This window comes from Anser brachyrhynchus (genome assembly GCF_964034855.1).
Source record: "Anser brachyrhynchus genome assembly, chromosome: 1".
In the NCBI taxonomy this organism is placed as follows: Eukaryota; Metazoa; Chordata; class Aves; order Anseriformes; family Anatidae; genus Anser; species Anser brachyrhynchus.
In genome coordinates, this window is record NC_137694.1 from 124126494 (window position 1) to 124153450 (window position 26957).

The following is a 26957-nucleotide window of genomic DNA, read 5'->3' on the forward strand; positions in this document are numbered from 1 at the left end:
TATGGATGAGCATTTCAACATAAAACCAAACAAACAAAAAACACATGGAAACATTAATTTCATGTTTTTATTACAGGATAGAGGAAGAAAAGAATATTTTATCAGAATTTCAAGAAGACTTGAACAGGTTGATTTTGTGGTTAGAGGAAACGGAGAGCATCATTGCTATTCCCCTTGAACCAGGGAATGAAGACCAGTTAAGAGACTGTCTTGGCAAAGTAAAGGTATTATGAGCTTTATTCTTACTGTTTTCTTAATTTATCATTTTCTTAATTCATCAATTATCTACATTGAAGAACGTTAAATGCTGTTTAACAAAACCCGAGAAAAAATAAAAACAATGCTTTAGTAAAATCTTTTTTCAAGTTCCTTTCTAAGTAGACAGAGATAGGATAAATAGTAGTGCATGGTATTTGAGGAAATTAAGACTTAATCATGTGCTAGGTTTATGCCTCTCACTGTTTAGTTTAAGATATCTGTGAGCTGGACAGAGAATTTGTGAGGCCTTGCCTCCATAGCCAGGGATTTCAGAATGAAGGCAAAGATGCAATTTTATGGGATGTTAAATGCATCTTATCATTTCCAGACACGATTAAAAGTTTGAAGTTTAAGCTGATTATTTAGATCCATGAAGTTCCCACTTCTTATTTATATACAAATATTTCCCAAATGTAGCATTCCCAAGGAATAAGTAGTCCAAAATTAAAGGTGCTAGCATTTATTATTATTATTATTTGTAGCTCATTTTTACATTCCATCTTTTCTTTTGGAGCTACACAAGAGAATATATTCTGATGCAGCAAAGAATAATGCACTGTGGCTTATTTAATACCTGCTTGATTGTGTTGATGTATCTTTTAGTTGCATTATCTTACTTGATATATCGAGTTACTTTGATGATAGCTTGCAGTAACTACATACATGATGAAGAAGTGGTACATTTAGATGGTGTCTTGCTTTCTTTGTCTTTACTTGATGTTTCTATGAGTATATATGAATATTTTTAATTATGAGGTTGGACAGGAGGGCTTTTCACCACATACTGTCTGGGTGATTGTGTTCACAGCACAGAACATGGAAAAGACCTTCTCCAAAGTGGGCTTTAATATGCTTTTTACCATATTGAAAGATCATTAATATCCGTATACATGAGCTAATGAGTATCCAGAGGTGGAAATTTGTCATACAACAGTGATCAATATCCTGAGAAACACCTTATTTGGTGGTTTATCTCTCTCTGTAGGCTTGATCCACTAACACAGTTTCTTTCTGGGGTTTCTGCCCTTCTATATTCAGAAAGCCATGGCTATTTTATCTTGAATTGAGTTTACTCCTTTAGCTGATAGACAAATCAATAAGGGTGAAGATAAGAGAGCTGAAAATTCTACCACAGTTCATCTTAACTGATGTATTTGTCTGTTCCAGTTAAGAGTTGAAGAGCTGCCGCCACACAAGGGAATACTGAAACGATTAAATGACTCTGGTGGAATAGCACTTGGAAGTGCATCACTGGATCCAGACAGAAAACATAAGCTTGAGAGTACACTGAAGGAGGCTAACCATCGCTTCGTAAAGGTTAGACATATTAGTGATGTAACTGTGATATGAAATTTTAATCTGCAGCAAATATTTGCATTATATATTTTCTCTTATGTATTATTTTTCTCTGGATGAACCTGCAGAGACATTTGTACACATAATGAACCTGTGGAAGAAAAATGTGTGCAATACACTGCTGTGAGAAACAGTAACAACACAAGATCATGAGTGCCTGAAGCGATGTTGCATCCAAATTAACTCCCTAAATTACAGGTCTGCTGCTTAAGGGCAGAATGCGGAGCATCATTTTTGTAGCCTGGTTGTTTTAAGGGTACAGCAAATATTCCAATTTTGTGACTCAGGTGTGTGAGAGGCAGTAGCAAATAGCTTATTGCTTTTCTAGAAACATTTCCTAGTTCTCTCCTCTCCCCAACACTGGGGTAGAAGCTGCAACTACTGATTCAATTTCTACTATGCTTCTTCCAACCATGAGTTTTGAGTTCTGGTTTCAGTGTAGCAAAGTCCCACTCATTTTGCTTTCTAGGATCTCCATACCAATGGAGAGAAGTAAGGTAGGATTATGTTGTTCCTTATTGTTGAAGTAGCATGTTTTTGTGTTGGAAACTGTTGATAATGAATAGTAGATATGGTTCAAGAGTGCTCTCCATACAGACCTTGTGTAGCAGAAATGGTAGAAAGCGTTATCTAAAGGACCACCACACAAAGTATGGATCAGTCTGGTCAGGACAGGTCAATGTAGAATCTAGAAAATGCAGCTGAAGGATTTCCCCAGAGACTGATGGCACAGTCACCAGGATGCTGGGGTAGGGGGGGATTAGCTGTGTTTATCTGTGAAAAGAAAAGGAGATAAAATGGATCTTTTGAGTACCTTACTGAAAAGACAAGCTACAGTTTCTGGTTAAGAGTTCTGTCTTTTTGTTTCAACTGTGTTCACATAATTGATATTTCAAGTACAGTTCTAGTAAATAAACAGGAATTTATCTGATGTGGAATTCTCATTAGTTTCTTCTACTTAACAGAAACAGTCTGGCAAGTTTCAGATTGTTGGCTAATGGCTCAAGTAAAAATGGATAATATTGATCACATTCATAAAATTGGAGTTGGGTGCGTAAATCATTATTTAGGTGCTTGGACAGAAGTATCTCTTTCTCTACAGAATGGTTTTCTGAAGTCAGTGTATATAAAAGAATTCAGAACACTTCAAGATCAAAACTAGTGCTATTTACTAGCTTATATGAGGATATATGTGGCTGAATTTAAGAACCATGATTTGAATATCTGTGCTGTAATATTAAAAAATCATTAGCTTTCAGGCAAAATATGTGTGGTGGTTGTTGTTTGTTGTGTTGTTTTTTTTGTTTGTTTGCTTTTATTTTTAAGTAAAATAGCACTAATATTCTAAGAAAAACTAATTTGTCTCTGTATGAAAGTCATATCTAAGAACTTACGTACTTCCACTTTCTGCTTGCTGGTAGAGAAAATATCCAGGTTACTTGTCATAGGCAGAGCAATCCAAATAACTATGAATGCTGTTGAAAGTATTAGGTTTGTATGAAATATGGTGGACAAAGTGAATCGTTCTCTTTACAAGCTGCAACAGACCTAAGTAATGATTCTGGCAAGACATTAAGCTTGGAATTTACCAGGTGAAAACTTCATTTCTAGCTAAAAGGGACTAAACCAAGAACATTGGACTTTTCTTTGTGATCATTACTGAACTGCACTATTTCAATTTTATTTGTCTACCTATGGAAATACATAAAACAAAATAGTGCTCACTCTACCTTAGTTGCTGAATTTAAAGGATGTGGAAAATGCAATTTATTTTTTAATAAACAGAAAATGAGTTTGAAAATTATGACATTCAAATCCTTACATGTTAAGTGAGATTTACAAATGTTTCTCTCAAGGTGTTCTGTTTCTCAGATGATCTTGAAAGGTCACCATAAAATAAAAAAAAGTTAGAAGCTTTTTTTGGCTTTCTGTCATTAGATTTGTCCCAATATGAATGAAAATATTAAATATTTTCCTCTTTCTTCTCATTTTCTGCCTTCTTTTGGAAATTGAAGGGGAAAAAAAATATATATATTTTTTTTCTTTTACATAGCACTCAGTGCTTGTATAGGAAAACAGGTAAGTTTTTATGTTGCTGAAGGAATTAATTTTGTTAGTTTTATCTATGGAACAATAGGGTCTGTAACAAAAATTAGGAGTCATGGAAAGTCAGCAGGCCTAACTGAAGGAAGACAACGTGTGTGTCCCTCTGTTACAGATCCGTAAGCACTGAAAAAAAAAAAAAAAAGACCAACCCACACAGATTTTACTGCGAGCCAAACCTCACAGCTCTGGCATATTTATATTAGGCGATCTTCAGTAGGTCACTGTAGCGGGATGGTTCTGTAGTCAGTTGTTTTGATGAGGATATATTTTTCCTGTTCCTCAAAGCCCAGTGGGCAAGCCTCATCAGCACAGATTCCTCTGGGGCTTCTCTGTCCCTCCATTACCATCTAAGAGTATATCTCAAGCTTGAATCCTTTGTTTCCAGCTATTTGTTTTGTTTTCTGGCATCTGTGCTAGGAAGGAATGTGCAACAATCTACTGTTTCTGATTAGCTCATCTTGCAGGATGATATTATGTTCAAAATACAAAATGTACTTGACAGTTACATAAATAACATAAGGTAGCTCCTTATTTGGTAAATGCTGGAGTAATTCTGTTTACTTTAGAGAAGCTGTGACAATCGAAAATTACCAGTTGAAAATGTAGCCAAATATCTCCTAAGTTCATGACAAATTTTTGTTTTGCTTTGATCTGCCAAACAGTGGAAGGGGTGACAACACTGTGAGTTTTAACCTTCAAGGTGACATATTTGAAATAAGTCATGTTCAAACCTTCTTTAGAGTCAAAGAAACGGTTACCCTACAGCAATGGAAATAAGCCGAGAAAAGAAATTGAGTATGAAAGGAATTGCAGTCACATAAAAGAAGCTTTTTTTTTTTTTGCTTTTGCTTCAGTATTGTCTTTGCTTTTAGGTGTTTATATCACGTGCTGATGACCTTGAGAATGAAGAGTTTTTCTTCCTTTATATAGTCATAAATTTAAAATGACATTTTTTCAGACACCTTTATTGAATAGTGATTCTAATAGGCCACTACCTCAGATACAGTTTAAGCAGAGAATGAAGATTAAAGCCCACATTTGAAAGCATGACTTTTAAATTCTAGCCTGGTTTTACTTATTATACCCTCTCCAAAGCCAGTATTTCTTGTAAAAATGAAAATAACTCTGTCTTTGTGAAGTCTTAATAATATGAAAAATGAAGTGTTTTATAACCATTTTTATGTCTTCACATCAAGAATTTTCATTTATTTTCAAAGCTCAAAGTATCTTCTGCTGTGATAGCCAAGTAAGCTAACCACCTAGCGCTTCAAAGCATACAAAAGGGGTACTAGGCACTTCAGTTTGTGATGAATTCAGTTCTTGTCGTATACCACCTGCCAGGGCATATAACAGATCTGTAATGGGTTTTTTACCTTTTAGTGTGCAGTAAATGGATTGATAGATTAGGTCTGAGACCAGTGAACCATGGAATCAGAGGTTTGCTGGAAGGAGTTTATTACTCTTTAATAATATTCTTGGTCTGGTGTCAGCCAAGAGGGATGAGCTAGATTATCCGAAAGTAAGCTGGATGCCAAAATCAGCATTCTTCTCATTTATCCACCTTAGTCTTCACAACATCTACTGTATGTATTATGAAGGTTATTATAAGTGCCTGATGGAGACATTTTGTTTTGCTGCCTTTTAATTTGTCTGCTACTATTAGAACTAATTACTAGACACTGAAGAGACCATTTCACTGTTTACTGCCACAGCAAATCAATTTGTTGTGCTATATAGACAAAAAAGAAATCAGAGTGGAGTGACATGGCTATAATTTGTGAACATTTTCTGTACCATCAGGCGAAGTATAGGTCTTCTTTGCTTGGTTGACCAGGTGCAGAGAAAAACAGATGGACCTAGAAAGTGCAGGAAGACAAAGTCATAACAAGGTTATAGTTCATGTAGATTGCCTTGAGTAGTAATTATTCACAGATTACTTGTGATGACATCAAATTTTCAGCATGTTATTGCAACTTAGTTCGAGTTTGCAGTTGAAACTACTACGATTGCTACTATTATTGTTTGTGGGATGGACGGGAAGGGATCTTTGAAAAAAAAATGCTACAGTTTGATTTCTGTGCTTTTGATTTGAAATGAGATTAAAGCATTTGTAGCCTAATAAGAATGCCAGTTTTATTTCCAATTTCCAAGCAGGTAAAAAAGCCCTTTTCAGTTCTTTTAAGCTACATACACTGAAGTTTTTCTGGCTTTATCGATTTAAAACTACTGAGATTCTTAGCTATTTTGGATACAGTGGATTGCATGTGTTATAGAAGACAGACCACATTAGGAATTGGGCCCTATAGCCTACTTGCTAATCAAAGGCATTTTTAGTCATTTTAATGACTTCAGACATCAGTTTTTGTTCCACTTTACATGCTATACTGTAAGTCATCCTAATGACCACTGTCAAAAAGAACTGGAGACTATCATAAGACATAAGGAGACAGGAGACATCTGTTTGTTTGTTTTCAGAAGTTTAGTTAGATGAAGTCATTTAGGAGGTGTGTCATAATAGCTCTATGAGTGTCCACAATCAATATAAGTATACACATTCACTGCAGATGGAAGAAAATGAAATGGTTTATCTTAGACTGAAAGATTTTATTATTTGCCATCTATAAAATGAAAGATGATAGCAAATCAGGCTTATACTAACAAATCAATTCTAATCTGATATAAAGTTAAAATCTGGATGCAGTGTTTTTTAAAATTTGGAAAATTTGACTCCGAAGACAATGCAAGTGAGATTCCAATGAGGTAAATATTGCTGTGGTATGACACTCACTGATTTTTTTTTTTTTACAATTCTTTTACAAGAACTGCATTTTACAATATATATATATATATATAAAGGGATTTGATATAATTGCTGCCTTTTCAGTTTAAATTCTAAGTTTTTATTATTATTATTATTATTGATGGTGGTGTTTGTTTTTTTTGTCCTACAAAAGGTCTCAAGTCTAGTAGCTTTGTAGCTCGTTTTTGTCATTCAAGGTATTAGTGGAAAACACATAGTTGTTACATCCAATAAAACTTTGAGGCAAAAGTAGTTTACAAACAAAAAGTTGCATCCTCCTCACACATGATAAAACACTCTGAATAAATAGACGCAGTAGCACAGCATCAGAAAAAGGAAATTTTTAGTGCTGTAAATCCCTGATAGATGGTATATTTGGGTAAGGTACTTTACAGAGACCATTTTTATCTTGGCACTTTCCACAGTCTGGAAATACCAAGAAAGTTGTTTAAATTTCCAGCTGCTCTGTTTTCCTATGAGCAACCCCCTATCTCATAGGAATATTGTAAAAATAAATTACTTGGTTATACTGCAACATTCTGAAGGTTTAAAATGTTGTAAAAGTTGTTAGTAGCACTGTTTTACGTTAAATCTGGAGTCCTGCAGAGAAATATATGATTGCTCTCTTTTTGTTAATAACACCATCAATTTTCTTTCTCTTGTTAAATATTAATAAATATTCTCCTACTACAGTATGTTGTTTACTCTCATTTGAAACAATTAATCATTCTGAAGTCCCTTCAAGGAAAAAGTTATGATGTTCAAAATGTTTTTGCAGCAATCAGGCAATAATTACACCATATCAAGGGCTGTTCTTAATTTCCATTGAGACAAGTTTTTAAGTACATTTAGAAGAGTTAAGATTCTTTGTTCTTTATACAATCTAGATTCTAGCTTTATTTATTTTACCTTACTTTTAGTTTTCCAGGTGTGCTTTAAGCCTAACAATAAATGACAGCAAACATAATAATTTTAAACAGTCAAATATAGATAAGTTGGAGGTTCATCATGGTACTGTTTGTGTATTTCAGTCCATGTCATTCATCAACATGGAAAAAGTTACAGAAAAACAAAGAACTGCTTACAAGAAAATACCGCGCAGTTCCTAATGGGTTTCTTGTGGCATTTATAAAAATAGTATATCTTGGTTGTCTGTTGAGCATCCTCTGTTCTCCTTTCTTCATTCTTCACAGTCACCCCAACAGCTACTCTGTTGATCCCAGTCATTCCCTATTTACTGTATCAGTTGTTCCTGTGACTTCACCTCAGAAGATGAGAGGAGGATTTGTATGACTTCATAATCTCCCACACTTGACGTGAAAGAGGTTCAACAAATTCTGCAAGGGTTGGGTGTTCGGGTAGAATGCAATTGTTCTCTTATTTTTTGAAGTTTCCACAGCATGTGTTACTAGTAAGTTCTCTCTGTGCCACAGCATTTATCTTGTTAAATTCCAGTGTACATAAATAGCAGTTTTCTATATAAAACAGTAGTGAGGAACACATGGTTTTACTTTCTTACCTGTAAACCTACAAAGCATCTATGAATATAATTTGTGATGTTTCTAGAGGTAGTAAAAGCTAACCATCTTGTACAAATCTTACACATCTACATAAGAAAACCTTCAACAGTCCTACTTACCACACTTTTTTTTTCTCAGATAAAAACTCCGTGTGAATATCCATTTCTGCCTACAAAGCAACATTGTGCTAAACATGTATAAATTACCATGGGTAATTAACATTAAATAGATGTCTATTTTTGAAAAATAAATCTTTTGATTATTTCATAGAAGACTCTCCTGAATCTTATTACTTTAGATACAAAATTTAAATATCCATATCTAAATTTGTTTTTCAAATCAGAAATCCTAATACATCTTTACTTACATTATCAAAAGACAAAAAGCTGGCTTAGCTTCCTCAAAAGAGATAATAACCACTATAGTGTTTTGAATAAATATTTTGAGAACTCCTGATGCATCATTAGTATTATTATTTTTGTAAAACTATCAAAACTTGCCAGAGCTAGTGAACAGTTTTACTTTTACCCAGAAATTTATATTAGTTATGTAGAAAATGTGAGATAAATCTTTTCTCACTTTACAAAGTTCTTCCTTTTCTCTGATTGTTTTGTAGCATTAAATTAGTACAGCATTAAAGCTGGAGGTTGGATATGATATTGGAAAATTCATTTTCCACTATGATATAAAATGCATCTCAATTTCTTTTCAAGCATCTACATGTTGGGGTTTTGCATTGAAAAGTCCAACATGCTACTGCTCTTCTTTTCTGTTGCTGCACTTCCTAAAAAATATAAACCAACCATTCTAAAAATGAAATGAACCAAACCAACCAAACAAACAACGTATCAAATGTCTCAAATAATTAAGGTGATTGGCTCTTTGCGGAATTTTTGTGAAATGTAACATCTAAAATATTCTGCTTAAATTAAGCTCTTATTTGTTGCACCTGAAGACCTGACTGGAATGGTAAATAGCTCTCTTTCTTCTCAAGAAGTTAGTTTACCTGTTGTATCACTCATCACTGCTAACCAAAATGTGTAACAAAGCTTCTCTTCATTAATTGCTTCATTAATTACGACCTCAGAACACTAGGAAATTCTGCAGTATTTGTTTTTGTAAATATACATGAACAGGATCAGTAAAGGTTTTTCAAACTTGTCTTTACTTCTGACCGCAGTGAAGATTGAGATCAGGTCGGTTGGGTCTGTGCTGATTTACCTCACTCCTTAAAATTCATCAGTACAGTGATAGAAGCCATCCCCATTTGACAAGTATGTCCTGATGAGCCAGCAGACTGTTCATAGAGTCATAGAATATGCTGAGTTGGAAGGGTCCCACAAGGTTTGATTCCACTTCCTGGCTCCACACAAAACTACCGAAAAATCAGACCATATGTCTGAGAGGGTTGTCCAAATGCTTCCTGAACTCCAGTGGGCTTGGTGTAGTGACCACTTCCCTGGGGAGCCTGTTCCAGTGCCCAACCACCCTCTCAGTGAAGAACCTTTTCCTAACACCCAGTCTGAACCTCCCTTGTTGCAGCTTTGCGCCATTTCCTTGGGTCTGATCGCTGGTCACCAGAGAGAAGAGATCAGCAAGCTGATCTCTGTTGAAGTTGAGATATTCTACACCTATTTCCCTCAGGACTCCTTATCATTTACTCTATTCTGTAATCTTCTGACGTTCTTTTTGAATTAATATAGCTATTTGTCATCAAAATGGCAAGTCTCTACTTTTCTCACTCCAAGTGGCCAAGTTTTGGGGACAAGTGGCTGGAGGACAGCTGTGCAGAGAGGGATCTGGGAGTGCTGTTTGACAGTAGGCTGAACATGAGCCAGCAGTGCAGCCAAGAGGGCAAACCACATTTTTGGGTGCACTGAACACAGCATAGCCATAGTCAAGAGCTGTGATTCTCCCAGTGTATTTAGTGTTGGTGCAGCCTCACCTTGAATATTGTGTACAGTTCTGGGCTCCATGGTATAAAAATGCTATTAAGATATTTGAATGCATCCATAGGAGGACCTTAAAGCTAGTTAAAGGGATGGAAGACTTGTCTTGTGAGGAGAGGCTGAGGGCTCTTGGGTTGTCTAGTCTGGAGAAGAGGAGGCTCAGAGGTGACCTCATTGCTCTCTACAATTTTCTGAGGAGATGAACCTGAGAGAGAGGCACCAGACTTTGCTCCATAGTATCTGATGATAGAGCATGTGGGAATGACATAAAGTTGCTCCAGGCTGGACAATGGAAAAATTTCTTTACCATGAGGGTGGTCAAACACTGGAACAGGCTTCCTAGTGAGGTGGTTGATGCCCTGTGCCTGTCAGTGTTCAAGAGGCATTTGGATAATGCCCTCAGTAATGTGCTTTAATTTTTGGATAGCCCAAGTGGTCAAGCAGTCAGACTCAACCATCTTTGTAGGTCTCTTCCAACTATTGTATTCTGTCCTGCTCTATGCTATGCTATGCTATGCTATTCAAGCAATGTTTACAATAGGGACCACTTAGGTAATTTATAGCAAATTCAAAAGTTTTAGAATATATAAACTTAAATTTCAAGTGAGGATGAGCTAGGTTATATAGATGACTTCGCAAATTTAATAAATATGCACAGGATATGTAGGAAGTAAACATTTCTATTTATTTTTATATTAATCATGTAGACTTTAGATGTGTCTTCATAAGGCCACATTGCTTCTGTGTTCTTTTCATATTAAACTTTAAGCAAAGACTTAAAAAGTATTTATGAAATACAATCCCACAGGGGGTAAAAAAGTCTGTACTAGCAAGTGAGACTATAAAATCATGATTAAATATATGTATGTAAGTATGTATACAATACTATCTTGCCAACATATTTTATGGCATCTTTTAGTAGAGGAAATTTCTGTCTTGTTTGTGTTTGGGATATGAATCTGGAATATATTTATCATATATTTAAGAAGTTATGCTGAGTACTTCGGGTATAAAAAGTATGTTTTGTAAAGACATTTGTGCTGACAGTTTATATTGAAGTAGTATTGATCTAGCTGAAATACCTGATTTCAAATAAAGCATGATAAGCAAATCCTATCACGTTTCTGCACTACAATAATCACATATGTAAGAGATATTTCACAGGTGGTGACCAATGATTCACATACTCTCACATAGCAATGAGTCACTTACAGTGATTTGGACTTTTCTATCAGTTCCCAGCAGACCCTCCTGTTGTATGTCAGATCTTTCATGCATTTCTGTCAAGGAAGACTGTAGGAATATAAAATCAAAGTTTTACTATTTGCTGCTTATAGTTTATAGGTTTATTTAGGTCCTTCTGTATTGCAACAAGCCTATATGATTAATATTTCACAAACTAAATAGTCTGAAATAGCCTTAAAGCTAAACCTCCCCTTTCTTCTTCCCTTGCCTTTTGTTAGCCATTTTTCTCAGAATTTAAAAAACATCTTTTAGAAAATTCAGCATCAGCATTACACAGAGAATTGCCTGTTGGTATGATACTGAATTTAATTCTACATTGAGCACTGTTTATCTAAAGTAACTTCCACACTCTCAACTTTTCTATTAATTGCATGTTTCTTAAAAATGAAAAGTTGTCACCTCTCTCAAAGTGGTAAACAGATATTTCTTGAAAACCAACTGATAATGAAATTAAACTAATCAAACCAATCAAATTGTTAATTGTTTTCTATCAGTCATGTTAGCTCAGTAGTTGCTAGGTAGGATCATTCACTAGAACTGGAGTACCACCATATTTTTATTTTTCTACAATTTTTAATAGAATAAATTCATCATTGCTAGGAAATGCCATAAATAGGTCTGTTACATCTACAAATAGCTGTAGACAAAATTCCATCCCATTGAAATTTATCAACGCTGTGCAAAGATAATGCAAAAGATACCCCTGTTTATTTATTGTGGAAATATAATATGGTTTTTCTGTACATTAATTATAGAACATATTTGTCTTATACCAGAAATTGCTGTTTCATATTGATTTTATTGCTGTGTTACAAATCTTAGTTCCAGTTATATCCATTTCATCTACCAAGCAAAACGCCAATCTTTTGTTGTTGTTCCTATAAAGGACTCTGTGAGCAAACCCAATAATGATACTAAGTTTATAGATTGCATTTTAAGGTACTAATGGTACTACATGTATAAATATTTGTAAATTGTTTCATTGCAATGCCTTTTGGCTTCATTTTGCTTGTCAGGCAGATGACAGTTTTTAGAAAGTTCTTGGCAGTTTTGGGAAGGTTCCCTCAGATGTAGGCAACAGCATGGAAGAAAGTATCATGTGCTTAATTAGCTATTGACTGATTGCCACTGTGAGCTGATTACACATGGAAGTCAACCTTTCAGTACTGGGCATAGTCTTGAAAGTAAAGCAATCAGATAACATAATTCTTAAAAAGGAGGGCTGCCGAAAAGGATGATGAGACACAGCATTAGACAGGAAGGACTCTGTCACAAGGAATGACCAAAGTGGAGATAGGACTAGCGTGTTCAATTTGCCAAGCTGTGAGAAGAGATTGGTCTTTTTGCGGTATGATGATTTTTTTTTAATTTTTTTTTGTCTTGTGTCAGAAGATCCTTCATTAAGAGTGGCTGCAGGAATCATATTGTAAACCTTTCATGGTTTCTTTTGGAATTCTGGAATTCAGTATGGGGCAAAGAAAGGGATAAATAAAAGAAAGTTGTGGACTAGATTATTCAACAAAGATTTAGGTGGAGGGTCTTGTGCTCAGAAAATGCCCTTGTCAAAGGAAGATCACTGGGACAGTACACAACAGAATGAATGTCAATTAGTTATAAATATTAAAGCATATAGATATTCAGATGATTGTGATATAAATCATCATATTACCATGTAAGAAAAACAAAATGAATCATTGGGTTGGGGGGATATGTTTGTTTGTCTGTGTTTTTTTTTTTTTTTTTTAAAAAAAAAGCTAGACAGGCAGATGAAGCAGAAAAATATTCGGTGCATTGCATTTGTGGATTACTTTAGTCATCTGCATCAATGGACTTTTTTTTTTTCTTTTTAAATAAAAATAAAACTTGTGAATATTACAAATACCTACTTAAGAAGTTAAAAAAAAAAAAAAAAAAAGCCTGCAAAACATGTGCCTTACAGGGGCATTTTCCCTTACAGGGAAATATGAAACACTGGTGACATTGAAAATAAAATTCTGTATGTATTTTTAGTAGACTGCTTTCATCTTCCTCTAGTAGATAGCCTTTATTCCACATTTGTCAGACACCATGGTTCATAAATATTCATCACTCGAAAGGAATTACATAGGTTTTGTTTTAAAGTCAATATTGAGTTTGCTAATGAAAATGGCTCAGTTAATTAACTAAATGGCATCCTAAACCAAACTTATATGAAACTCTTTCTTACAATGATTGTTTTTCATGAAGAAATGATGCATAAAAATTAAGTTCTCCCCTTCTATTTTAAATCATTCTTTTGTACACGCTCTAGGGAAGGTGATTTTAAGCAGATAAAACTTTCTGAACAGCGGCTGTAAGAATTGCTGTTTTATGTAATCATCTTACTAGTGTTATTGAAGCATCAGTTGTGATATATAGATAAATTGGGATTAAAGCTTATATTTAATGCTTTTTATGACTTTAGTTTTTGCTTTATTTTCTAATTCCTGGCTTGGACAACACAAAAACCTGCTTTCAGTCCAGTTATGCTGTGGGCTGACTGCAGTGTAGTCACCTGTCTTTTTTCCTTCTATTTGTATTTTAACAAAAATGGGATAGTAAAGCAAAAGCTGGCGCTTGTTTCACATTTATTATGGAAAGCAATTCATATGGAAAGCTACACATTCTTCACTTTTCTGTATGCAAACAGTGGTGGATTTTTTGAAACCTGACAATACCAGTTATTGTACAATTGAAGACCACTTTCACAAGGTGCTTTGCATATTAGAAGGACCTTTCCAAGCCAGGAATACAAGAAAAGCATTGTTAAGCCTTCGCAGACACCCCACAGTGTATATATATATATATATTTATATTTATATTTATATTTATATTTATATTTATATTTATATTTATATTTATAATAATATTTATATTCATTATTATATTTTATCTTATTATACATATCAGGAAAGTGAAATTTAAATACAGTGTCAGATTCATCAAAATAAGATCCATTATAAGTGCTGCTCCGTTGAGAGGTTGGTGAGACAGCTAGCAAGAGAAAGGAGGCTACCTTATCTAGTATTTGGGGGAGGTGGGGGAAGAGATGGTGAATAAATTGGGTAGGAAACATATTTACACTGCTATTAAATGTTTGGAGATTTGGGATTTCTTCTCCCTCTACTCACTCTCATGTTAGGGAGATCATCCGTATTCTTTTTTGACAAAAGCCATGTTGGTGAGATGCATCTCCTCATCTGTATTCTCAAGCAGCTAGGTAGTAACAGCACAATCTTCTCTTTGGTCCTTTCAGGTAAATAGGAAATGACCTTGATATTGACTTGTGAGAGAGAAGGGAAGTATTCAAAATCACACATTGGTCATTTGAAGCCACTTCAATAGCTTTCCTTACTTTTATCAGGTGAAAGCTGCTGATAATAGTGATGCTTTACTAATTTTATGATTTATCAAGTTCATTCACTTGCAATAACATTTCTGACCTCTGCAAAACTATTCCCAATTGTTCTTTCCTTCCTACTTACTATCTCTACCTAATTAGTTTCAGCTTGTTCATTCTGAGTATTGTTCCTATTACAGGATCGAACTCTGCAGATGTTACAATTATTGGTATTGAAATCTGCCTTCTGGATATTCATAAGGAATTAAACAGAACGGGGACCACAGAGTATGATTTTACATCAGGAGACCTACCTTATACAACTTCTTCCTTCCTTTATATTTATTATCATCATATGAATTCATATTCCTTTCCATCTGCTCAGCTCTAATTCATCACATACTGTATGCACACAACTATGAATATAGACTAAAAAGTACCTATATATCTAAAGCTAAAATAAGAAGCAACAGTGGAAAAACAGAGCTTATGAACAACGAAGGAGATATATATGGCTAAGATGAGCAACTGTATGTTTTTGTACCAAAGTGGTCACATTGGGGTGGGGACGGAAAGAACCTAAGAGTGGATCATTTAGGCTTCCAGTGAAGGAAGGCCACTGAAGATGTGAGGTTCAGATGGAATAGAAACAAATAATGCGTGTATTTCTTCATAGGAATTCTAGAATTTCTTCATAGGAATTCTTATGGAGAAATACCTATGGAGAAATAATGGAAATATTATATGAAGATCTAGACTTTTAAATTATTACTTTAAATTTGACAGAGTATTCTCATGTTTAGAGAGACATCTTATTGTTTTTATGCTGGTAATTTATTTGCATTCTTTTAATACTTTAATGAAATGATTAGAAAACAAAATACATAAGACTAATTAAATAAAAAATGGTCTGACATTTTAAGATGAAGAATAATGCTAAGTATTGTGAAGACTAGTGTCAGTTTGTAAAATTAGGATCTACTGTTTTCCGATTTAGAACGTAAATATTTCCTATTATTCTGTTACTAAGCTGCCAATTAATTTAACTTAATTAACATTTGAACTAAAGTACAAAATTTTAGATGCATCACATACTTTGAGATTAATGTTTTGACACATCATTGAAATTATACAGTGCTTTGATGTTGAAATCATTTTTTTTTTCTTTGAAGGAATAATCTATACTTTAGTTTTCATTTGCACTTTGAAAGTTATTTTTTTCCTTTGGTTGCAAACCAAGGTATGTTTTCATTGTTGATCTGCTGCCAAATAAGACAAAGTTGAAAATAATTTCTAAACAAAAAATGAAGCTAAATTTTTAGAAAGTTGTCCCAGTTAAAGTTGTTCTTTCTTCTTCTATTTTTTTTGTTTTTATTTTTGTCTTTTTCACCCTGTCTTCCCTGCCAGCCTATAACACTTTTACTTTCATTAGGCCTGTGTTTAGTTTAGGCAGATTTTGGGGAAAACATCTTACATGTTTATCCTGTTTTTACTCTTCCACAGGTGATGCCTTATGGCCACTGTTCCTATTGGTCTTGCCACTTATGAAATGATGTCACTCCTCCTCTGATGAAACCAAACAGTCTTTCTTAAATAGAAGGGAATGAAATAAGATACTATAGGGGTTTAAACTGGGTAGGCACCAGATGGTTACTCTGGGCAACAAAGGAATAAAAGCAGGGTGGGGAAGGAAGGAGCCAAAAAGTAAAAAAATACAAGAAGGAGCATGGGAGTGAGACATTAGCTATTGATCACTCCTCTCCGGAGGCATCTGGGAACTAAGAAGTAGTAGAGAGAGTCCAGTGACAGGACAGTGGGATGGCTGTGCCACTGGCATCAGAATCCCAACTTCTGGGTGGGAGTTCTGGAGCTGTGAACAATCAGCTTGCCAGGACCTGAAGCAGCTTGACAAGAAGGTCCTGTAATAGATTGGATTTGGATGAAAAGACTGTAAGTTAAAAGGTATAGAAAATTCTAGAGGATCTGAACTCTGTGTGTCCTCCTGTGCAACAGAAGGGGCATGAATCAGGAGACCCAACAAACATACTGGTGTCTGTTACTCCATGGAGTTTTTCCCAAATTACGCTTCTGGAAATAAGCTGTCTCCCCAGAGACAGTCTGCAGTAGTACCCTGGCTTGATGGGAGAATTTGTAATTCCCTTATACTCATTAGGCTGTAATTTGATTAGCCAGCATGACTGTTTGATGCCAGAATTAAGGAAAAAAAAAAAAACAAACAAAATTCCTTAGATCTAAGAATCCATTTTCCACACAACAGTATGAAATGTGTTACATGGATTGTACAAAATATTCCTTTGTTAATGTCCAGCCAAAATCTGTTTCTTACATGCTTACCTTAACCTTCTAAGTTTGAGGGAAGTCCCGTCTTTATTTGCTGTTCATCTTTAAATTTTAGATGGCATTAAATTTCTCTATATAATGAACCGATTCATATTGACCTAGATTTTATTTATATACTCAAAATATTATAATCATATGTTGTGCTATAATTTTAGTCCAGGAGCCAATTTGTAAGAAGAGACTGTGTTTACTTATACTGCAACTTAACTTTTAGTATAGGTGGGTAGGTGGGATCTAGTTTGCTTTTATTTTTTTTTTTCTGTATGTGTGATTACTTTTGGAAACTGTATGCTGAAGTAAGTAAAATACATCAACAAAACCTCATTTTCTCTTCTGTGTTCCTAGATTGAATATTTTTTTAGCATGTAACCTCTTTTTTTCCAGAAAACTCTACAAATTTTAATTTGTCTATCTTCTGATAGACCCAATATAACTGATTAATGTTGATTGTAGCCAGATTAATTTAAATTTCAGATCTTCAGACATTAGCTTCATTAGCTTGGATTTTTATCTGCCTATGATTACCTATTTGCTTTTAATAGGTTTTCTGTGGAACTTGTATACGTTAATATTAAAGCTACTAAACACTGAAATTAACATTCAGAAGATGTAAGAAAGATGAAACTAATCTTCTGTGAAATTAGGCCAAGATCTGCATAGATACTGAGTGAACACATAAGGGAAATGAATGCATTTTTAATTGTTTTCTTTCATATCTGGGGCCATACTGGAAAAGCAGAGTTTTTGTTATATTTAACAAGATTAGGGGGATAGAAAAAGTGATTTGACTCACAGGTCAGTTTTTATTAAATAGGATATTATGGAGTGGCTATAGCAAATAACAGAGGTAATTTAACATATGGTAAATCAAGTTAATGAATTAGAAATATCACTTAAGTATGGTGTAATAAATCATATGCCGAATTTATGTAGAAGGGTTATTTTAGTACCTACAAATCAGTATTTTCAAACTAAATTTGCAAAGAAATATACACACCATGAGACATTTGTTTTCTTCCCACTCCTTCAGCTGTTTTTTCAGTAACCTTAATTGTTTTCATATCTCTGATGTATTTTGATTTATTGTCTTCTATGAAATACCATCATTAGGAGTTAGTACACATCAGTAATACTTTTGTAGCTGGGCAACGTGATAGCAATTCTTCTGTTAATAGTTTAACTTCACGGGGAATTTGTATTTTACTGTGTACATCAGAAAACACATGTTCTGCTACTTTTAAGAGTGGTTTTTTTTTTTTTAGTAAAAAGCAAATAAACGAAAAAACTGTGCTTTGAAACAAGGAACATCAGGAAAACTCATTTTCTTCATATGAAAAACTAACCATACTTCTTGACTGATTTTAGTAATTAATTGCCATCTTTTCTAACCCCTGTCTAGGAGCTTTATTTGCTGTCGTTATATTTTGTTCTGTTTTGTTTTTAAGTATAGATGGTTTCTCCCCTGGTATACGTTTGCAATGCTGCTAATAGTGTAGTATAGTGATACCTCACCTCTCCATCTATAGAAAACATGCTGAGAAGGACAGCATGGAGATTTGTATTGGATTATTTATTTCCAACCTGTTCTTATATTCACTCCAAATGCTTCAGTGTTGTGAGATTTTAGCTATGTCATTCACTGATTATTAATTTCTAATACTAGCAAAAGAATGTGCTTAGTTAGAAACTGACTACTTTGAATGCAAATTAAGGAATTGATCAGTATTGATAGCATATTTTTTTCATTATTTTCCTTCACTATATGCATCTGCTCATGCATATGTGGACTCAACTGACAATTAAAAACACCTTGTCCGAAAACAGATGCTTATAAATTTGCAGATCAAATAGGTCAGGAAAGGTTAGATGTCATTCAAATGGTCACTTTCATGTTTTGATATTCCCTGTTGCTCTCTCTGATTAACAATTGACCATTTAAGCAGTTACATATACTGAGAAAACAAACATTTTATGTGCTGCAAATGAAATAGTAGAATAACAAAAACGAGTAGTCTGATATGTTTATTCATAGGAGTGAGATTGTTGTTACCGATTGGCAAGATACCTACCATAACAATTTGGTGTTTATAGACTTTTCTTCCCTTTTTCATACAAGTGTATAAAATTATTTTATTTAATATTATTTTAACCTTTTGTATCCATTTATGTGTTTGTAATGTTAAATTGCTTTACGTTTATTTATTTTCTTACCACTAAAACAGCTTCTGGTATTTTTTCAGGTGTCCAAAGATCTTCCAGAGAAGCAAAAAGAAATAGAGATTCTGCTAAAGGATTTCACTGAACTTGATCAGCAACTAAATCAGCTGACATTGTGGGTAACACCTGTGAAGAACCAGCTAGAGCTTTATAACCAAGTGGGTCAGCCAGGAGCTTTTGATATTAAGGTAAATTTTCTTCTGTTTTAAAAAGGAATTTGGATATTGTATGTTCAAAAAGTCAGTTGGTGCATTAGCTGCATAGGTTGTATTAACAATGTAATTTTGAGGCATAAGTCTGCAATAGTTCAATAAAATTGTTGTAGAAAAATTTGATGACTTAAGGCAAGCTCATTTATTCTTTTTCACTAGATAGTGATAGAACAAAGGTGAAATGTAAAAAAAAAAAAAAAAAAAAAAAAAAGCCATACCAAATCATGAAAGAATAGCCCCAAAAGTTAATATATCAAATTTTAATATGAAGATTAAAATGATAATATCAGTTTTGGACTATTTAAACAGTTTTCATTCAATTAATTCATTAATTGACTAGTTGAAAATCAGAATACTTAGGGCCCTATCATTATTCACATGTTGCAAGGAAAAATATCTAACTGCACAGGTAATAATAAAAAAATAAAATATAAAATAATAAAATAAAAATCAATAAAACTGATTGTATAGTAATTGTGAACAAAATATTTGTAATCTAATGCTTGATATGTTTTTATGTATAAAAAAACTCACAGGTGGGGGGAGCTGAAGAAATTAAGGATGAAATATACTGATTAGACTAAAGGGGCCTGCTGGGTAGTATGTACTCAGACCTTTTGGCTTTGCATTATTTGTCTGTATGTAAGTGACTGGGGAAATATTTTAGCATACAGCAACTTATTGAAATACGTGAAATATTTGGTTTATAGTAGTTAACCATCACCTAAATAAAAATTAAATAATAGACACTGTTTTTTATTGGTTCTCATCTTGCAGTTTTCAGTGAAAAAAAAAATACTTAAAACTTTTCTTGCTTTGGATGAAATGGAATAATAACTGCTTCTGAAGACGTGGTTTTTGCTGAGCATATTTATTAAATTTACTTAGTTTCTTTCATGCAACAGTTTTAATGCCAAAACTCTTTTTATGTCATACAATCATATTATGTAGAACAGTGAATCTGAAGTCCTGTTGTAGTCTTATAATTGACAGAATGAGTTCAGTGGTGACATTCATTCCCTTTTTAAAAGATAAAATTGGTATAGCTCTGCAAATGTCTGTATATATGCTGAATGAATGATAGAATTTTGCTTTCAAGAAAATTATCTATGCTTATTTTCTGTATTTAAATTTATGTTTAAAATATTTATTTTAAACATAATTCTTCAATTTTTTTTATATTCTTTTTCATTCTGTTTCTTTTATTTCTAGAATTATTCCATCATTAACGTTTGTATAAAATAAACATAGGGCTAAACTGGCAAACTATAAGAATATTATTTTTTCTACTGTTTGTGAAAGAAATGTTTTGCTTGGCTCTTTCAGTCCTCTTATGGTGATGTCACGGGAATATTTTTGAAACACTGTTGACAGAATAGAAAAAAAAGTAAACTTTAGTCCTGAAGTGGTTGGATGAAATCTTGCATGTTCATAGAGGAAGGGGAATAATGAAGAGCTCCAGGGAGGCAAGTAAACCTCTCTGAAAGAGGCCCTACCATACCTCTTTCATAGATGAATTTAGATCATTAGATTTTATTTTTGATCAGTTCTGATTGGAGTTCAAACAGCTAGTTGTTTATACTGTTGTAAGGGCTATAAGCTTATCAGTTTTTATCTACATGCTATCTATCTGGATTGTGTTTTAAAGAAATAGGCTTATATCTTAAAGTGTTGCTGACTGATGGTTTATGCAGACTGTCTTTTTCTTCAAAGAGAGAATCTCTTGCATTAAAGGTTCTGTATTAAATATTTCTGAAAGCAAATGGGATTTTCATAACTTTTTTTAAGGTTACGAATAAGCACAATAAGAGTTTTGAGACTGTTTATCCTGACAAAACACACGGGAAAAAAAAAAGGGGGGGGGTATATAATTCAAGAAAGCAGCCTATTCATGACAGCATACAATTTTATACTTGACTTTAAACCCATGTTTCCGATCCATGCTAAAATGCTGTCCTGCACCGGGTCAAGCATGTGCGTACTGAATCATTGTTGAAGTTACTGACGACACTCTTACAAAAGAGGTGTAATGAGAAAATTTACAAAGAATCTTATTTGGTGTTCTAAAAACTTGTAAGATATGAAGAAGAGGTTTAAAACTGCTGGCTGAAATTGTAAATATAGCACTTGAATCAAAAAGACCAGGCCCATGTCAGTCCTTGAGAAACCTGACTATTCCTATTATAGGATTTGGCTTACATATGGCTTACATAATGGCTTACAGATTGGAATTGAGACATTGAGAGTCGAGAGGCAGGAGACCTTTTCTCCATTAACACCAGTGACAGGACCCGCGGGAACGGGGTTAAGCTGAGGCAGGGGAAATTTAGGCTTGACGTCAGGAGGGGGTTCTTCACAGAGAGGGTGGTTGCACACTGGAACAGGCTCCCCAGGGAAGTGGTCACTGCACCGAGCCTGTCTGAATTTAAGAAGAGATTGGACTGTGCACTTAGTCACATGGTCTGAACTTTTGGGTAGACCTGTGCGGTATCAAGAGTTGGACTTGATGATCCTTAAGGGTCCCTTCCAACTCAGGATATTCTATGATTCTATGATTCTATGATTGACTTTTATGAAAATTCTGTCAATTCTTCATACTATTTTGCTATTCATACTACTTTACTACGCATGGTAATGTTCTTCCCATTCCTTCTCAGCCATTAGGTTCGCTCTTATTTCTTTTATTTTCTAGGATATTTATTTGGGAAAATAGTTCAGAGTAATTTGAATGGAAAAGATTTATATAGAGATTTTAAATAGTATAAGGACGTTCACTTCTAAGAGCCACAATCTATTAGAAGTGTTAGAAACTTTATGGCCTTACAGCAGATGGAAATCATTAACTCATTAACAACATTAGTGCAGCATATACTCTACAGATGTTATTTTAAGTCTTGGGAATCAGGACTCCTTTGTCTACTGTTATTTAGTGAGTTACCAGTTACTTAGTAGAGTTACTACTGTATAGATATTTAATGAGAAATTAGTGAGTTATTAAAGCCTACTTGAGATTTTGAAACCACCATGTATGATGAGCTACTCTCTGTTCGTAACAGAGTCCAAGTAAACAGGTAATTAGCATTACCTATAATAGATAACAGATCTATTGAAAAGGTTTTCAAAGATGATTGTTTAACTCAGAAGCCTAGTTCAAAACTGAAAATGCTGCTAGTATATAGATGATTGCAATCTACAAAACAGAGTAAATGTTAATACAACCTGAACAGTGCCAAACTTTCAGAAAGAAAGATTTAGGAAAGAAAAAGCAAGAATCAGCTACATGTAGGTTTTAGTGTTTGTTTATTTATTTTTTTTAATGTCTATGTATTTCATCACAATAATTTTACTTTTTTAATGCTGCTTTCTGTTCCTTATTCATTCCTCATAATCAGTATCTTTACTGAGCATTCACTTGCTGGGAGAACTCGAAATTGAAAAATTGTAGTGAATAACAAAATCTAACGATTATTGTCAGGAACATTTTTAATCTGTTGTCAAGAGCAATGGTCTACTGTGTTGTGACTGCTGGACTCTGCCTGTTTAACTACATCTAGGGTATCTATAGTTACGGAATTGGAGGGTAGCATTGTAATATGTGACTACAGAGTAAAAACATGAGCTGTGGTGTGACAGATCATTGCCACCAGGAGACACAGCTTTGAGCAATGGGTCAGAAACTCATATGGATGCACAAGCAAATTGCATAAAGGAAGAAATGAGTTAGAAAGGTTGCTTATTAATGGAAACTAAAAATGAGAACTTAGTTACAGCCTAGTAACCAGAAAAATAAAAACTAGCACTGGTTAGGAAAATCAGTAAGTAAAAGTGTATGTGTAACTTCAGTATTTAAATAACTACCGAAGTAATCTTTGAAATAGTTTAAGAAGGTGCATTTTAGCTCTGGTTCCAGTACAGTAACTTTAGTAGGAACAAAAAGCATTTCAGTGAAAGAATGCCTAAAGTTACTGGCTCGTATTGCACAAAAGAATTAAGAAATCTTTGTGTTATTGCATGTTTCTTTTCTCAGTCTCCTATGAAAACTGTTTGAATATTGGATTTATTATCTCCTCCTAATTGTATTTTGGGTAAAAAATATTTTTCTTCAGTTTCATTCTGTGTACTGAATTTAAGTTGTTTTTTTTTTTTAAAGGAAATGCAGAAATGCATAACTTACAACATGTAGAAAAATAAACCATCCCACACTCAAATTTTAACCTTTTATTTAAATATTTCTCCAAAGAGCAAATTCTTTTGAAATAGTTATCTTTATCCAAGGTATAAAGATTGAGTTACAGCCTGTATTTGTATAACTAGAACTCAATGTTGAGCAGAAGGTTGCCATTTCATTTTCAGTCGTTGCCTTTTAGAATTTGCCTGAGTTTCCATTCAGTTCATATACATGTTATTCTGAGATTAGTTATCTTTTCTGCATATGCCTATGAAAACAAAGCCTCCTTAACAGAGGTAAAGACCTAAAGGTAATGTAGAGCTTCTGAAGAAATGTCTTTGGCCTGCAATGTATCTCTGGAAAGTTGCAGATTGACTGGAGTTCCCTGACTGTATGTTCAAGATCTTGCTAGCAATAGGCCAGACTGAGACCGAGTGTCTGAAAGATATCCTCTTTGATGGTAGCTCTTTGAATTTCATCTCTCAAATTTTTCTACAGGGAACTGTGTTCTGGCCTGTGACTAATGCTGTTTGCTAGGCATACAGGTCTTGTGATTATAGTTCCATGACAGAGATTTTGTTAAATTTTGCATTTCAAGTAATGTTTTAAATGTAGAGTTGTCTACTAGATTCTCAAATTCTGCACAAGTATATATCAAACAGCATTTTTCTTTCTCTACTGCCTTTTTTTTTTTTTTGATTTGCATTTAACACTCCCACAAATTTTTAGCATTTGTAATTATTTTACAATAATTACTCTTTGGGATCAAATGGCCTGGGTTGCTGAGTTTGATCCTAATTCAATTCTTTTAAGAGGAGCTGGAGATGCTCTGTTCCAACCTGAACAGACAACCCTTGCCTACAGGTTGCACAAATGTCTGCTGATGGTGCTCCTTAACTCTTCTGGAGAGCCCAGGATATGCAGGGGGAAGGGAGGCAGAGGTGCCTGCTTCTCCATCTCTCATCGTCGAAAAGCCTTAAGAGTCAGCATACCTCCACCATAGGAGGAGGATAAAGACCTGGATTCCTCCACGTTTTTGCCTCAGAACTGCCACTTCCTCTACAACATTTGGAATAAAGACATTTTTTTCAGGGGGACTGCGATGGATGTAGGTGATAAGGAGCACATGGAGGGAATGAAGAGAAGTGTGAGTCACTGCATTTTAAGGAGTGGACAGAGAAGAGATGCTCAGGATAGGGAGTGACAGTGAAATGCAAAAATCCTGTTCTCAGTGATACCCTGTTAACCCCTCCAAACCTCGTGTCCAGACAATACTAAAAAAAAACACTTTATGATTTCCAGCCATGTTGCCTCCAAATCCTCTTGTAATCTCACTGGTCATTCGTGCCAGCCAACTTAGTTTCTCTACTTTTCCCCTCTACTCCCTCCTTACTTTCAGGGTTTTCACTCACACCTCCCTTTATTCCTCTATATTTGAGCCCTCTTTTTCAAGGTTTCCACAACCTTCATTTTTAGCTTATATTGCCAAAGAAGCTTTGAACTATCTCTGAGTATGGGATTTATACTTGTCTATGGTGGTCACTTGCCATGTATATAAATAGCATATTGTTTGTTTTTGGCAGATAAAAACAGGCCACCTTAAAAAAATAATGAATTATTCTTAAAAGTAACTTACATTTGGGTCTTGTCCTTGATAAGCTTTGAATGACAATAGGAATGCTGTCAAGTCTTGTCAATCACTTCATTATATACGTGACAGCCTGCAGTTAGTGTAAGAGAAAAGTGTGGCTATGGACTAGAAAAACTAATTGTAGACAAATAAAAGAACATCCATCCCCGTGAGAGAATGAAAGTGTTGACTGGACAGCCCTGTGTTTTTTCTTCGAGTAGCCTTCATTTGTCAATGCCTGCTTGACAAGCTAGGCCGAGAAGTCAGAAATAAGTCGTTATTGATTCTTTTACCTTTTCATTTTGCTATCATCCTTTTAAATGAGTAATTTTTATATGCCATAAAAGACAGAAAGTTTAGGTCATCCACACGAGCACCTAAGGAATACATACCACAGAGATTTATCTCACTGTCTCACTGACATCTCTGTTTGATTTGGCAAGAGGTTGAAATGTGAAAACTGATGATGATGAAATATTGTTTGATTACTTAAAGTACTCCTATTTTCAATGCATTATTTAGATCTGTAGTAAATGTCAATTTAATCAACTCATAGAACCAGAGCATGATATTCTGCACATCAATCAGTTACCACTCTTTCCAGAAATCTTTATATGGGACTTTGAATAGCAACCTGCTCAGAGTTTTCTCTGTGAGCTTTGATCCCTTAAATTTGCAACAATCTTTGTCCAAACCTCTTCTAAATATCTTTTCCTAGTAGAACAATATTAACTGATATTAGTTGCAAATGGATTGTGAAAACGTGGGAAAACATTCCCTATGAGTAATCCTTGTATATTCTTTAAGCTGTAACGTAGACTTTTCAGTGTTCAGGATGGATTGCAAAACACATACACCCCTGCATCTCAGGCAAAGAGAGATGTTTTGAGAGATGAGATATTTGATATGAGGGGTAGTATTTTTCTAGGAAATAATCAGTGACTAGTAAGCCAAGATGTGGTTTTGTTCTTGGAAACGTAAGCTTTTTAGAACTGTGGGTGAGTTGCTTGGAAGTTAGTGAGGTTGTATATCAACATTGTCTTTTGGCTTCTTCCTTGCACTATTAAAAACCACTTAGGTAATGTTCAGAGTCCCAGAGAAGAGTGTGACTAATATAAATGAGTGAACAAATATAGGGAGGAACTTAATAGAAATGACAAAGCAGTTTATCATGGCTCTAGTGAAGTGAATACAAAAACTATTCCTTGCCTTAGTATAGTTAGGTTTTCAGAGGTAGGATATTTCCTCTTCTATTCACAGTGTACAGTTTCCTATCATTCTCCCAGGTTATTTATGTTCTTTTTCATGTGGTCCTTTCCTAAATAGAAAACTCTCTTTCTCTTCAAAATGCAATTCTTAAAAGCTCTTAGACACTCATCTTGATAATAGCATGTTATTTATTAAATTGTAACTCCTTTTCTGTGAGATTATATATTTTTCTCTGCTGATCACCTACAATTTAAAGTACTGGGATTTGAAGAAGAACTCATACAAATGACCTTTTATCACTACAGAAGGTTCTATTAGCTTTAGTTTAATGTGCTTTGACTTGATTACTGACTAGTGAATATTACAGGCAGTGAGTATCTTCTCATTTTTTTGTACATTGCTAACAATATCCATTGATGGTGTTTGATTGATATTTGACTGTTAGATTTGTTTGATGTTAATTTGATTGATGTTTAAGTAAAAATCATGTTTTTGTTTAATTATTTTGAGTGGAAATATGAACATATGACTAAAAATTCTTAGCTCCTTCTCACACTGAAATTAGTGA

General features: G+C 34.3%; 1 protein-coding gene across 23 annotated transcripts in view; it reads left to right on the forward strand.

Annotated features, from left to right (window-relative positions):
* Positions 1-26957, forward strand: part of DMD (dystrophin) — a 1241121-nt gene that overhangs the window by 839343 nt on the left and 374821 nt on the right. For all 23 annotated transcript variants that reach the window (XM_080576230.1, XM_080576221.1, XM_080576232.1 and 20 more), the window contains 3 exons: positions 77-224; positions 1426-1575; positions 19194-19358. In XM_080576230.1, the coding sequence (XP_080432356.1) occupies positions 77-224; positions 1426-1575; positions 19194-19358 (463 nt within the window). The remainder of the gene's footprint in view (positions 1-76; positions 225-1425; positions 1576-19193; positions 19359-26957) is intronic.